Source organism: Bactrocera dorsalis, unplaced genomic scaffold, assembly GCF_023373825.1.
Source record: "Bactrocera dorsalis isolate Fly_Bdor unplaced genomic scaffold, ASM2337382v1 BdCtg228, whole genome shotgun sequence".
Classification (NCBI taxonomy): domain Eukaryota; kingdom Metazoa; phylum Arthropoda; class Insecta; order Diptera; family Tephritidae; genus Bactrocera; species Bactrocera dorsalis.
This window is the reverse complement of record NW_026038279.1, coordinates 1-14,988: the sequence shown is the minus strand read 5'-3', so window position 1 is coordinate 14,988 and position 14,988 is coordinate 1. Positions and strand designations below refer to the sequence as shown.

Here is a 14,988-nt window from a genome sequence, read left to right as displayed (position 1 = left end):
CTCCACTCAGCTTTCCTAATGCAGTAGAGACCTTCCTCTACCAAAACCAGCTGATAACTTTCCAAAAGCTTTTAGAGCGCAGATTTTGTGCTCCATTAATGCCCTTATAGTCGATACAGTTCATGGATCCACTTTATTGTAATTTCCTTGTTCTATATATGTACGTAACAATTCATAAACTGCCTCATCCGATTCGTCTGTTTGGAGTTGAACAGAGTTCTTGCTAACGAAGTACGGGAGCGGGATTGTTGTATGCCGCTGTTTTATTATTGCTTTCCGCGAATTCCTGTAGTAGGATAACGAAACATTAATTTCATCATCTTGTATGAAATTGGGGATTTTAAGCCTTCAAATCCAAACATTTCAGTAAAATCGAAAATAGACAATCTCATTAGATAGATATTTTCATTGGCTGCGGTCTCAATTCCAGCAGTCTCAAAACCACTTTAGGTTAGGTAGTATGACTGATCCTGGCACCAAAGACGGCACAGAATCCCATTTGGTCAGCTTTGACCATTGATCCTTTGTGATTCCCAAAAACTTCTAGATATGAATCGCCCGAGACTTATAGTTCGACGATGCGCTTTGAGCCCCCAACATTTTGTTAAGGCGGCTAATAGCAATACCAGTATTTTCGCCAGGTTCGCCGAAAATCTGTCTACTTCAGTTTGGCAAAAATTGGTCAAATAAGACGAAAGTGTTTAGATGGCTCTACCTCGCGTTCTCCCATAAAAATTTGCCAATTTGTGTCCGACAAGATATGTAACTTTATCCTGCTAAGGGCAAGTAGCTCAGAGAGCATTTTACATCCAACTTTGTCACAGAAGGATCTCGCACCGACAAAAGTTTTGGTTTTTGATCAGTGCTTGCCAAGTTTACGGGAGATTTGTAGATCCAACTTGAGCGCAAGAGGATAAAAGAGTGGGGACTAGCTGGGATCCGTCTTCCAAACAAGTTCGATATCAAACAAGCTTGATGCTACTAATAAAGATATCGAATACTTCTTGACAAATCCGTTCGCGCTATTTGTGAGCTCAGGGTCAGTATTACAGCGTCACAATCTTGGCTGCCATATGACTCCGACTTATTTTCTTTACTGCTATAGCCTGCCTCCTTGCGGGCGCCAGATGTTTCCAGGTCTCCGAACCTTCCAAGATCCTCTGCTAGTACTGGAGTGTTCGCCTCGCACATTATCGCTTCCTACCATTCCAGTCAGCTTTTTTCAACCTGCACATACCGCATAAAATTATTGATGACGGGAGAAGAACGTACTCCAAGGCCCGACTCCAAGGTCTTAACTGAATGGAGGCAGTTTCGGCATTTCTGCATAGGGCAACTCTGCATACTCAGGTGGCATAACACTTTGATCACCAGCTCAGCATTAGAGAGTTTTTTAGGCCGTGAAGATGATTTAGCGGATGCACGGGCAGAGGCGACCTACACCACATCCCACCTTACAATATCCTAATTTTGACATCATTCAGGTTTTTATAGCGAGCCACTTGAGTTTTGACAAGGTGGAAGTCCGTGCTGAGGTGACCTACACTACAACCCCCTTTACGATATCTTAATTTTTGCATCGTTCAGGGGCTTTATAGCGAGCCGTTTGATCCGACGACAGATTAAGTGAGTTCTGTTAAGTTGAAAGTGAGGACTTCCGTTAGAAAAGAGAACTTAATATTAAACGAAAAGTGTGATTCTCACATTAAAATTACAAATATATATTATGAGTTATACGAGACGAGTAATAGGCGCCAGAAAAGCTCAAAATTATTATGACGCCCGGAACACATAGAGCGCGACAGACTGCAAGCGACATCTGCCAAATATTAAAATACACCAGTTCTTAAGGACAGAGTTATTGAGGCAGCTGCACAACTACATAACTGTGTCCATAAGAACGTGTGTATTTTTAAATTTGACAGATGTCGCTTGCAGTCTGTCGTGCTCAATGTGTTCCGGTCGTTAACACGCATAACATGTTGTACAACGGATAACATTCATATGGCTAAATTTATAAAATTAAAATCAATGTGGCAACGATAATACTTTGACATTTGATTTATTCAGCCAATCAGAAAAGTAGTGTGGTGAATACGTTCACAATAAATATTTCTGATGATAAAAGCAAACGATTCGGTTATTATCTGCTCTTTGCTTCATAATCGCGAAGTCAGTAATATTTGTGATTTTATTTCCCAATTATATTGCAAAATGCTTTGGAAAAAAATTTGAAAGTGTAAAATACTAAAAAAATATTTTTGGACAAATCTGTGAAAGATTAAAGAAGCCTAATAATTTGGGTATTTAATAAGTGCTACGCAAATTCAATCAACAGCGAGCCGCTGCTAAATATCGATTTGTGCAAGTAATTTTTCGCAGTTGAAATTTTCATGGACAAATAATAAATTTCATTTCGATACATAAGATTTTACAAATATATAGAAAACAAAAGCTTTTGGTTTTAGATAAATTATGGACGGACAAGGTTTTGCTATATAGTATTCCGACAACTTATATTAAATTAAGCATTGTATACTAACATAATATTGTTTGTGTGTTAACGACAGGGCGCTGCCGAGAGTGTGTAAACATATTTCTGTATGTGCGGGCATATATAGTTAATGGAATTTGTATGCATTTCATATATTGTGCTGACCTCCGCTGCATCCAAAAAAGAGCAGTTAAAACATCACTGATTCGACTATTATATTGAGACGATACTAGTTTTCGCGGAGTTTTGCTGCCGTGTGGAAGACCGGCGGATACTCCGTGTTATAAAACAAAAACATTCGGGCTGAAAATTACGATGGCGCAAACAAAACAGCGTAGTCCGCAGCACAGCTTTCGTATTAAAAGGTTTCATCACCTTATATTTTTTGCTGTATTGACAAATCTTTTCGCTAGTAGCTTGCAGGTGAGTACACATAAATACATTGTAATTTAATAATACACGAACATTCTAATATACAGATGAAAATATGCCGTAATAGATAAAACTTGTTTAAACTTTAAACTGTCCAATTAGTAGGGTTGGCAATTTTGAAATTAAGTGCGATATTTCTGCAGATATGAGTTAATTTGTATGAACGATAGGTATACAAATGCAAATATATGTATGTACATTAAATGTTGTTTATACTATGTAGTCAAAACTGTGTACATTGCGTTTTTTTTTAAGGTTTTAGTTGTTTAATGTAAATGACTCGGAAAATGGCTTCCATGATTACGTTAGCACGGCTAATAGAGCGTGTAATTTTTATTATCATATGGGATTTAATGCAAAAAGGAAATACTACCAAAATTGCGTTGATATCATCTTTGTATATTTATTTATTTATTGACAAATTGAAGTATGCCAAAGTGCTGTCGACTAATAATTAAAATAAGATAATTCTATCTAAATTGTTTTATCTAGTTAATTACAATGATTATTATGATATAAACATATTTATGACAATATATAATTAGAGGGCAAAACTAAGGGATAAAGAAAGGGATGAAGAAAAAAATATTTGTACAGTATAATCTTTTATAGCATTATACAAGTGAAATAACTACAATAATCACATTTATTCATACTGACTGAATTAAATATACCATACCTATATATAGGGTCTTAGTTAAGCAAAAATTACCAGTCTATAATTTTTCCATAAGAATATTTGGATAAATAGCATATATTTGTCACAAATTGCAACAGACTATCGTAGTAAAATAAAATAAAAAATGTTCGAACAACGATCTTTAAACGATCTGTGTAATCTGTTCCGTTATCTCTCGACAGAACGATGTCCGCAATTTCTTTTTGTTTTACCTTGAAAGGTTATGGAGAGCATGGAATGAATTGCAAACAAATATCGTAGAAAATTAAAAACAGATTTTTAAACGATATACATACATATGTGCATTTCAGCATGCATTTCTTTATCTCTCGCTATAAGGAAAAATGTCTGAAGTTTCTTTTTTAAGCCTACAATATAAGAAAGGCTATGGAGCATTCAATGTATCTTATCTTTTGCGTAGAAAGAAAAGAACATATCTTTATAAAAATCACAAAGAAAAAGCAATGGTGTTTATATTGCAATATAATTGTGATTATTGATTTATGATATGATATTATTTAATATGAAAAAATTTGCTACAAAGAAGTACTCATTGACTAGTTAGGCTTTAAAATCTTTGTCAAAAAACTCCCAAGTATGGGAAGTTATTATATCAATACATGCCTGTTAGTTACTTTGGGAGGTAGATAATTTGATCTCTATTTCGACTAATGCTCACAGGAATGCTTTACAGGGTATATAAACTTTGCGAAGTTTGTAACACTCGCAAGGAAACGTCTGAGGCCCTCAAAATGGATATATAGAAATGATCAGACTGCCGAGCTAATTCGATCTAGCAGTTTTCGTCTGTCTGTTTATTTGTATATAAGAGAACTAGATCCTCAATGGAAATTCGGTATGGATTATTGTCCACAGCAACATGACAATATCCGAACAAATTGTTTAGATCGGATCACTGTTGTTTATAGCAGCCATACAAATTTATCGATCAAAATCCAGTTCTTGAAAACTTCTGTTTGGTTTACGGTTATTAATTTTTTATTAACCAATAAAGAATATTATTAAAGTAAAAAAAAAATGTAAAGTAAAACGTGTCATCCTTTCAACAACACGATTGGCTAAAAAGTTTGTTATCCATTGTAATGTTTATTAAAGTTTCGAGCTGATTATTTCGCTGAATACTCGATTTTTTTTTGAAAATTGCTTACAAAACTATGCTTGAGTTGGCAGAGGATAAAAAAATTATCATATTTCTGCCCACGGTTAAGTTGAACTAAAAATGTGTCGTCAGCAAATGCCCGCTTGAGCTAAGGAAAATCCAATGATTTGCAATTCTTTCATTGCGATCTCCAAAATTTATACAATGCAAATGCTAGATCCGATTTAAAGATTTCTGTCAGCAGTTTTGCTTTGAAGAAATAAATAATAAAAGTTTATTTACGCAAGAATTTGAATCTGACTACTGAATAATTTATACAACTAGGTTGGCAAATAAATTCAGCTTCATTTAAAATATTTATCAATGCTTAAAATTGAAAAAAATACTTACGGTTTCGTTTTACATTTATTTATAAGAAAACATTTTCCAGCATTTTTTTTTTTTTGAAACCACAATCTATAACTCTGTTTTATGCATGTAGAACTTCAGATGTGTAAATTGGTATCGACTTGGGTGACGTAGATCCTGTTTTAAGAATCATTACTCATACAAATGTAATCTGTTGGAACATTAAACGCGTAGTTTCTGATTAAAAATGTCGGATAAGCATATAAAAAAATAAAGCAGTAAACAAAATTGCGAGTATGAATGCATTGAGCAATATTATTGAGTAGTAGTAGTAGTATATTTTTACATCACTCTTCATACTGATCTTTATTGCAATCATCAGTTCCTTAAAGTCATAAATTCTAGGCTTTGACCATTAGTCATTTCTTAAAAACAACATTCAATTTAAACTAAGAAAGTCCATTAAAAAACATTGATGTTTTATTCGATCGAATGTGTTAATTGGAATATCGGCCTTCATTAACTTAAACTATTGAGGATGTCTGAAATTAGAAATCTTCAAAAAATACATTAATACAAACGCAGTTATACTCTACATCGAAGTTAAATGATGTTAATGCATTATTTTAGTAACTTTACTTACTTTTAGTCCAGAGGAACTACTATATACTACATACTTTATATAAAAAAAATGTTAGCTTCGGTTGCACTGAATAATTTCCTTCACAAATAAAAAAAATTTCCATATAAGAACATAATTTTGATAGGTCATTTTGTATGCCAACTACATGTTATAGCAATTCGATCTGAACCATTTGTTCGGAGATTGTACCGTTTCCTTCGACAATAATCCATGCCGAAATTCGTGAAGATATTTTGTCAAATAAAAAAGCTTTTTATGAAAGAGATTGATTTGAATCGATCGTTTTGTATAACAACTACATACTATAGTGATCCGATCGGAACAACTTTTTCGGAGATAATAACATTTTCTTGGACAACAATGCGTGCCAAATTTCATGAAGATATATCTTCAAATAAAAAGTTTTCCATACAAAAACCTGATTTTCATCAGTCGGTTTGTATGGCAGTTATATGCTATGGTGATCAGACTTGAACCATATGTCCAGAGATAGTGGCGTTTCCTTGAGCTATAATCTATTCCAAATATCAAGAAGACATCTCTTTAAATAAAAAAGTTTTCCATACAAGAACTCGTTTGCAATCGGTCGGTTTGCAATGTGTCATAGTAGTCCGATCTGAATAATTTATTCGGAGATTATAATGTTGCCTTCCAATAATACATTCCAATATTAATGAAGATATCTCTCAAAAAGTTATATATGTACATACGTAATTCAACCAGTTATTTTGTCATTATCGAAAAAGAATAGCAGCCCTCGTACGACAATGCGGCTACTTTCATTTTATAACTTATTTAAAATTTTGAACTTTGATTCCGACTTTGTTCGTTTTCAAATACCATAGTAAGTGGCCTGTAGCACCGAGTATACTAGTACAGCTGTATGTATGTATATATACACACATGTTTACCAGTGTGTTATTCTCTTCATTAGCTACAGATCACTTTTTCTCGTGCTGCCATTACTTGAATGCCATTTCTCCACCAGCTTTTTACTTTTATTTGAAAAAATTGATCAATCTACATGCAAACACACATATACATATACTGCATAAACTGCTGTTTTCATACAAATATACCGTTATGTATACCCCGTGTGTGCGCTTTATGCTACTCTTACGTAGCTATGCTCACACGCTGTTGCGTTTGTATATTTTCTATACAATTTTCCTTAAATTGAGTGCATTGATGATCGTGTTAAATAAATTTATTCTGAATATTTAATTAAAAAAATGTATGAAATATACATTGATGCGAGTAATTTCCTAACTGTCATACTTGATAGGTCAGGTTAGGTTCAAGTGTCAGTTGAATATTTATATTATATGTATGTATGTATGACGTTACGTACCATTATTTACGCTTGTCAAAGGAAACAGAACAAAGCTCAAAGCAGCGCACAGGTGTAATAGTTAACTATCGAAACGTGAATCTTTTTATCAAGTAATTTGAGTGAGTCACGAGTGTGCGTGTACGTTTGAAGACAGCTGTAATTTGCCTTACTTACATTATACTATTCTCAGAAATGTGTTGAATAATTATTTTCTTTACTATTTTAAAAGGCTATGTAATATTTTTTTAATATTTAAATTTACAAGAGGCATTTAAATCTGTCGGTTAATGAAATATTTTTTCTGGTCAGTGTTGCTTTAATGATATCATTAATTAAATTTGCGTTGATCTCAAGAAGGATGTAGCTATTGTTATTCTAACGGCATAATACTTAATATTTTGGTGCAACCTAAACTTTGCAGCAAAGCTAGAATATCCTTCAAAAATGCAAAATTATTTTGATTTTGATCGTTTAGTTTGTATGACAGCTACATACATATATGTATGCTATAGTGATCCGATCTGATCAATATCTTGTGTATTTATAACATTGCTTTACACAATAATTTATACCGAATTTCAGGAATATATTTTGCAAAATAAAAAATCTTTCCATACAAGAACTTTAATTTATAAACTATAGTCCTCCGATCTGATCAATTTCTTCGGAGTTTGTAACGTTGCCTTTGATAATAATGCATATACAATTTTGTAAAGATATCTCGTCAAATAAAAAACTTTTTCATACAAGAACTTCATTTTGATCGGTCAGTTTGTATGGCAGCTATATCTCTAACTGGTCCGATATCGGGTGTTTTGACAAATAAGCAGCTTCTTGGTGAGAAAAATACGAGTGTGAAATTTTAGATCGATATCTCAAAAACTAGGGGACTAATACGCTTATATACATACAGACGGATATGGCTAAATCAACTTAGCTCGTTACACTGATCTTTTATAGATATCCGTATGCTTCTAGATGTTACAAATTTCGTGGAATAATCTCTTGAGAAATACCGTTTAGGGTATAAAAATTATCCGACTGTTTGCGATTGTTTTGTTCTAGTAAGTTCTCATTAATATTTCCCCACAGGTCGGTGACAAAAAATACACCGTTCAGGGTATACAAATTACCAACTGTTTGCCAGTGTCTTGTACTAGCAAGTCCTTGTTAATATTTCCTCAGAGCTCTGTGGCAAAAAAAATGTCGATCGCATAATTTTTCTTTTGTATCTAAAATCAAAATAGTATAATTTTTAAATAAAATTTTTTTATTTTATTTTTAATTAAAACTGAATTATAGTGGTTCGATAAAAAATATATATTTATATTTTTGCCAAACATTGCTCTTATTTTTCACAGAAATGTATTAAAATTGACTAGATAAATGTATTCGTTTAGTTAACTGGCCTGAAAACCTAGTAGTGCGCATATCTTACTGATTAATCATATTGTTTGCATAATACACATACATACATACATATCTATAATTACTCATTAAATCAAAATATAAATTAAATCTCTGTTTTCTGTTTTTTTTTTCCTGTTGTACAGGACTGCGTGTGGTATGGCGTCTGCAATGTTGATCCCGTTATGGGACACAAACAATATTGCGTTTACAATGGTACGGCAAAGGTAATGCCTGCCAATGGATTGGAATTGATGAAACAACGATGCAGCCATTTGCTGGAAGGTGGCGCCACTGAATTTTGCTGTGATAGCGATCAAGTAAATAAAGCGATAACTCGCACATAATATTTGCCATTTCAATTATACATACATACATATATATAACAATAAATATTTGTTTATAATTCTTTTTAGATTGCAATACTTAACGAGAATATCAAATTAGCTGCGAATTTTCTCGAGCGCTGCCCTTCATGTATGGCAAACCTTGTGCGTCATTTATGTGACTTAACCTGTTCGACCAAGCAATCGGAGTTCTCGAAAATTGCGCAAAGTAGCATCTCACCGGCTGGTAAGTTGAAACACTACATCGTAGTTGTGTTTGTGCCTATGCTAATTGTACTATTTCGCACTTAAACGCATAAATATTTTTCTAGGTAAAGCTTATGCTACTGCATTGGATTTACACATCACTACTGCTTATATGAACAACACATATAAATCATGTTCACAGGTAAGTTCTAAAATATATAGGTTTTTGTTACAATTTCACACTACTAATGGTTTATAAAATTATTGTTTGTGCTATCGATGAGTATACAACAAAAAAATCGTTTAAACAAAAAGGAGCACAGACTGTTGGAAATCTTAGAGTTATTGACAGTCGGAATTTTAACGCCATCGACTGCAATATTAAGGTCAATCCTTATCCTTGAATTTAGTGGAGGAGAATGTTAGGCTCCGTGCAGCGATTTAACGAGAATGGTTGGAGAGATAACCGTTTACTTTACGCAGATAATAGCTGACTATTGATAGTTTCTTATAGGCAGACATACATATTTTAATCAGCTTTGAGAATTTTTATTTTTTTTTTTCAAAAATATATTTTTTCTTTTTATTAAATTATTTGTTATTTTTTTTTATTTTTTTTTTGTAAATATTTTCTTTTTTTTTAATTTTATAAAATATGTTTATCTTGCTTTATCAAATGTGTTTTTTATTATTTCAAATAAAATTCAATTTTTTTTAATTTTTTTGTTTAATTTTTTATATATTTTTTAAATTTTTTATATATTTTTTACATTAAAAAAAAAAATTTAAGTAAATTTTTTTAATAAAAAGAATCCATTAGCTCGACATGGCTGTTATTCAACATTTCTTTGCCATGATTTTGTTTTACCAAAAGCACATACTTACATAGGTATAAATGCATCGATTCTCCACGTCGTTCAAATGTTATTGTGCTTAAATGAGTAATTACTTTTAGTCATTTGCCGCTTTGGTGTCCATTTCCTTTTCAGTGACAGTATTAGACATTCGCTTGTAGCCGGGAAAATCTATGTTAATTTCTTATACAAACAAACAACAAGCGTTAATTAGAACAATCACACATGTAGGTGTAAGGGATTTTGAGCATATAGCAAGAAATGTTTGTATTACATCACAGTTACGAATAAGAAATGCCATGAAATTCTTTACATTCTCTTTTTTCTTTGCTCTTGCATATTATTTACGTCTGGGCCGAGCTTTCCTAATAAGTGAAAATAATATCTCTAACTTAGTTTAATAATATGACGTGTTTATAAATACACACATGTGGAATTACCGCTTAATTTTGATGTATGTAGCTCGTTATGATTTATATAAAATGTTATTAAATACGCCTAGATATTTACATGTACACATGTACATGCATAGATATTCTTCTGTTATGTACGTCATAAGTGATCTTGCTGCGGTAGAATATATAAATTGTAACTGTTTTATTACTTCGACATGTAAACATGCATAATTATTTTATATGGTACATTAGAGTGGGTCGCAAAAATTAAGTTTGTAACTAGCTTTGTTTGCAAAGCTTACTTTTAATACATATATGTATGTAGTATAAATCTATCATACAAACGTGTCTTACCAGAAAAAATCGTTTCTGTTGTAATCACAAATAGACTCGGAAGTTTGGAATGGATTGCCGTTATACCATCGTAACAACTATGAAATTTTTTGGAAATGTTACTGACATTTGAGCTTCGATGTGCTTCTAAGACGGCTTTATATAACGTTCCTCTTACTTTATATGGCTATTAATCGCAAGAAATTTCCAGATTTTACAACTCGTTAGAACATGGAAAGTGCCGAATAGAACAAACAAATTGCAAAACTCAAATAAAAACGTTTTTCGTTGTATGCAAACCGTAAGGTTTTTGGAGTTACTTATACATACATAATATACATATTGTGGAAGTCGCAGTTAACGTTTTTTCTTATTTTTGGCTTGACTTATAACTTTTCTCGACAACAGCCGTTTTCAAGCGAAGTAGCACAGAAGCATCAAAGTCGGTTTACAACGCAAAGCACACTGATCCAGTATAAAGTCTAATAATATATAAACCTAAGGTGCTAAGTTCACATTTCTATAAACCGCAATTCAGTTAAAATAATTAGCAATTAAAAACTAATTAAATAAAAGTTATTTATACAAAACAATTAAATAATATTGGAAATAAAAAGCAGGCATTGTAATTTAAAACCCTTACAATGTTGAATAATATAAAATTATGCCATTCCTTATTACAATTTTACATTTTCTTTTATTTTAGAAATTTCTTAAGCCATTTATTACAACTTTACATTTTCTTTCGCCCACAGGTCTCAGTGCCATCGACTGGTCAGAAGGCTTTCGATTTAATGTGTGGCAGCTACATGGCAGCACGTTGCAGTCCAACAAAATGGTTTGGCTTTATGGGCGATCAGGAATCCAATCCGTATGTACCTTTTCAAATCAACTATATACAACATGAAAATAGCTCAGCCTCACAAGGCTACACGCCATTGAATTCGAAAACCACGCCATGTAATGAGAAATTGAATGTAAGCTTTCGCACAAATGCCTTCTCTATCTAAACATACGATTTTTATACTCTTTGAACATTTTTTTTCCACAGGATAAAACTCCCGCCTGTGGTTGCAGCGATTGTGAAGCTTCTTGTCCGGTACCCGTGCCGGAGCCACCACGCCCGGAACCCTTTAAAATTGCCGGTCTCGATGCATTCGCTGTAATAATGACTGTTGTCTTTTTCGTTGGCGCACTGCTCTTTCTCATGGGCGTGTGCCTATTTCCTTCCAGACGCAGTGAACGTAAGTTATTTGTTAGACAAATTTATACGTATGCGGGTATAAAATGCCAGCATGCATTTAGTGATCAGGAGTTTATCATCAAGCGTGGCATGGAAGAAGTAATAATACCTTTTGTGGGTGCTGCATGCAGTTTTTATAAATTTTCATATTTTTTTTTCTAAACTTTTTTGTGTGTAATATGTCTCCAAAGAAATTTTTGAAGGGTTTTAATAGTTAATATCAACGGAGATTGTCAGTAAGGAAAGTTATATATTTTTCATTCCTACAATTACTTTGGAGTGTATTAAATATTTTTTAACCTTCAACAGCGTGGGTGAAAAAGAGTATAAATTCATATTCAGATCTTTTGATATAGTTGAAATACTTTTCGCAGTTGTACTACTGTTATATACATATGTTAGTGTTTAAACTGATATCTTTTCAGCACTATCTGATAGTAATGACTTAATTTATTTTTACAGCTAAATTTTGAGGCTATAATGGCATATAAGTATATAACAGGTTTTTTGCGACACTTTAAAACATTTCTTTAGTTTTTTAGTGAAATGCTGTTTTGACGAGTTCAATCGCTTTCGATTTGATTACCTAGGCTCGTCTGTTTTAAGAACGCTTACCTTAATTTTAAGGTTATAATGGGATCTATGCATATATTTAAATGGTTTCAGTTTTGTGATGATAGGTCGTCGATCAGTTCAAAATCGCTTTCGATATGGTTACACAAATTCATCTGTTTTATGAAGGCTAATTATTGCTGACATAGAGAATAATTATATTTTTTAAATAACTAAAATTTATTATAAAAATGTTGCTATAAAAAGTTACTATAAAAATGTTCCTATAAAAATGTTGCTATAAAAAATTTGTGTTTTCTAGAATTTTTCAAGTAAAATTTTTTTAATTTATTAAAATTATAGTTATATGGACTCTGTCTGTTTTAAGAGCGCTATTCTAGTTGGCATAGAAAATAATATTTGTTTTAATAATTAAAATTTATAAACTTAAAATTACTATAAAAAGTTATTATACAAATTTTGCTATAAAAATTGCATAATTTATTTTTCTATAATTTATAGCTAAAAAATATTCATAAGTTTTTTTTAGGACGTTCGAATATAATATAGATAAAATATCGAATTTGTCCCAAAATGTTGTATTTTTGAAATGTCAGTGTGAACGTCCAGTTGTCGCCGATTTGTAAAAGTGTTGTAATAGTAGTTTTGGTTAGTTTGACCCAAAAAATTTATCGAGGTAGCTATATGTGTAGGTTGTTTAATTCAAAAAAATGTTGAAAACAGTTTGAAAATATATTTTACTATTGGGTCAACTACATATATAGTATAAAATATATTTTCGAGCTGTTATCGACATTTTTTTGAACTAAGGTTGAGCAGAAATAAATTGTTGTCACATTAGTAAGAAATATCTTAAATATATATAAAATATATTTTCGAACTATTTTTTGGAATTTTTTTAGAACAAGTTGGGTTTTTTTTACCAAAAAGCAAGCTTACAGGGGACTTATTCGTCGTTTACAGGTGATAGCTGACTGTTGATAGTTTCTTATAGGCAGACATTTTTCATGAGCTTTTAAGATATACTACTTAAAATTTGTCTTAATTTCTAACACATTTTCTTAAGAAAAACAGTTTTCATAAAAAATAAGGTATTGTTTCAAAATTTATTTCCTGTTGTAAATATTTCAATGAATTGGCTTTTGGTGCTTTCAAAAAATCATTTCATACATAAATAAATATATTATATAATTAACACATCGCGGAGCTTGCCATACTTAGACTAATTATTTTCATAAAAAATATTCTGAATTCCATTGTTGTTTTTTTTCGTTAATTTATACATTTTTTATTTACTAATATCTCGTATGATCTTCTTATTATTATTATTGCATTGGTTGTTTATAGTAGGTGAAGGTTTGGATAGTGGCCTATGTAGCGCCACAATAAACAACCGTTTTACTGGACAAGTGAGTAACGAGTTCGCACCCGAGGAGGATTCCCCACTACAATCGAAAATGGGCAGTATGTTGAAATTTTTTGAAAGTCTTGAAATTTAGTGTCGTAGAAATTGTGAACAAAATCATGCTCAACCAAATTTTGTTTGCTTTTTTTTTGTAAATATGTGTCTGCTGCTCTTCATCTATATATTCTAAACTTTATTTTAGGCATATATATGTATATACATACATATATGTGTGCGATTGTGTATATGTGTTCTAATTGGCTTTATTTTCATTTAAGTTGTCATACCAGTCAACTGTAGTTTCGTTAATAACTGTAAATCAGCTAGTGATGCTAACGATGTGTTTCATAGCTGCATATACACATTTATTATATGAGTTGTTCTCTCTTAACTGCATCAAATAAGCACTGTAATGAATGCCGTTACGATGATTGTCGAAATATCTAACTTGCACTGTGTTCAATTTATGATTTAAAAGAAAAAAAATGAAAAAAAAGTCGACAGGTTTCACATAAGTGGATTTGTTGTCTTGAATCTACTTACTCTGAAAATAAATTAAAAGTTGAAAGGCGATAATTTCACAGAACGCTTGATTTTAAAATATTTTTGGTAAAATTTTTTTTTTTAATATTTTTTATGCATAACAATTTTTTCGCGAAAATCCACAAAAAAATTAAAATTAACTAAAAAAAATTGCCGTAATTAATAAGTCAACTTTTCAGCCCTTAAAAAAGTTTTATTTGTGCTTCTATAGTAAAACTAACAATAAATTTGGAATCGATTAGTGAAAAAAATATTTGTGAAATATGGTTTTAGTTTTTTACAAAAAATTTATAAAAAAAAATAAAAAAATAAGTCAACACAATCTTCTTCTGAAGCTAACAAAAAAGTGCATAGCCTCAAAAAGTATAAAGTTTTGTTTTCAAATAACTAAAAATTAAAAAATATATATTTAAAGGAGTAAAAAAATTATTTAAAGTAAAAATATTAAAAATTGTGGTTATAATAACTTATCATCATACTTTTTGAAAAAAAGGGTTTTGAGTTTAGAAAAATATAGTAAACAGGAATCACACTTTATTAGTAAAATTAAAAAACGTACAAAACCTAAAAACTTATCTAAAATAAATAATATAAAAACGATTAAAAATGAACAAAAAAAATGTGGAATGTGTTTAACATATTAAGTGATTTTT

General features: G+C 31.4%; 1 protein-coding gene across 1 annotated transcript; it reads left to right on the top strand.

The window, feature by feature from the left end:
• Window positions 1–2,103: 2,103 nt before the first annotated feature.
• On the top strand, window positions 2,104–13,851 carry LOC105233589 (NPC intracellular cholesterol transporter 1; the record flags this gene model as incomplete). Its single annotated transcript, XM_049462043.1, is given in 8 exon segments — window positions 2,104–2,368; window positions 2,571–2,917; window positions 8,603–8,776; window positions 8,873–9,029; window positions 9,115–9,191; window positions 11,327–11,548; window positions 11,623–11,815; window positions 13,738–13,851. Coding segments are annotated over 7 exon segments (1,045 nt in total), but the record flags the coding sequence as incomplete, so codon positions are not given.
• Between the last annotated feature and the right edge of the window lie 1,137 nt (window positions 13,852–14,988).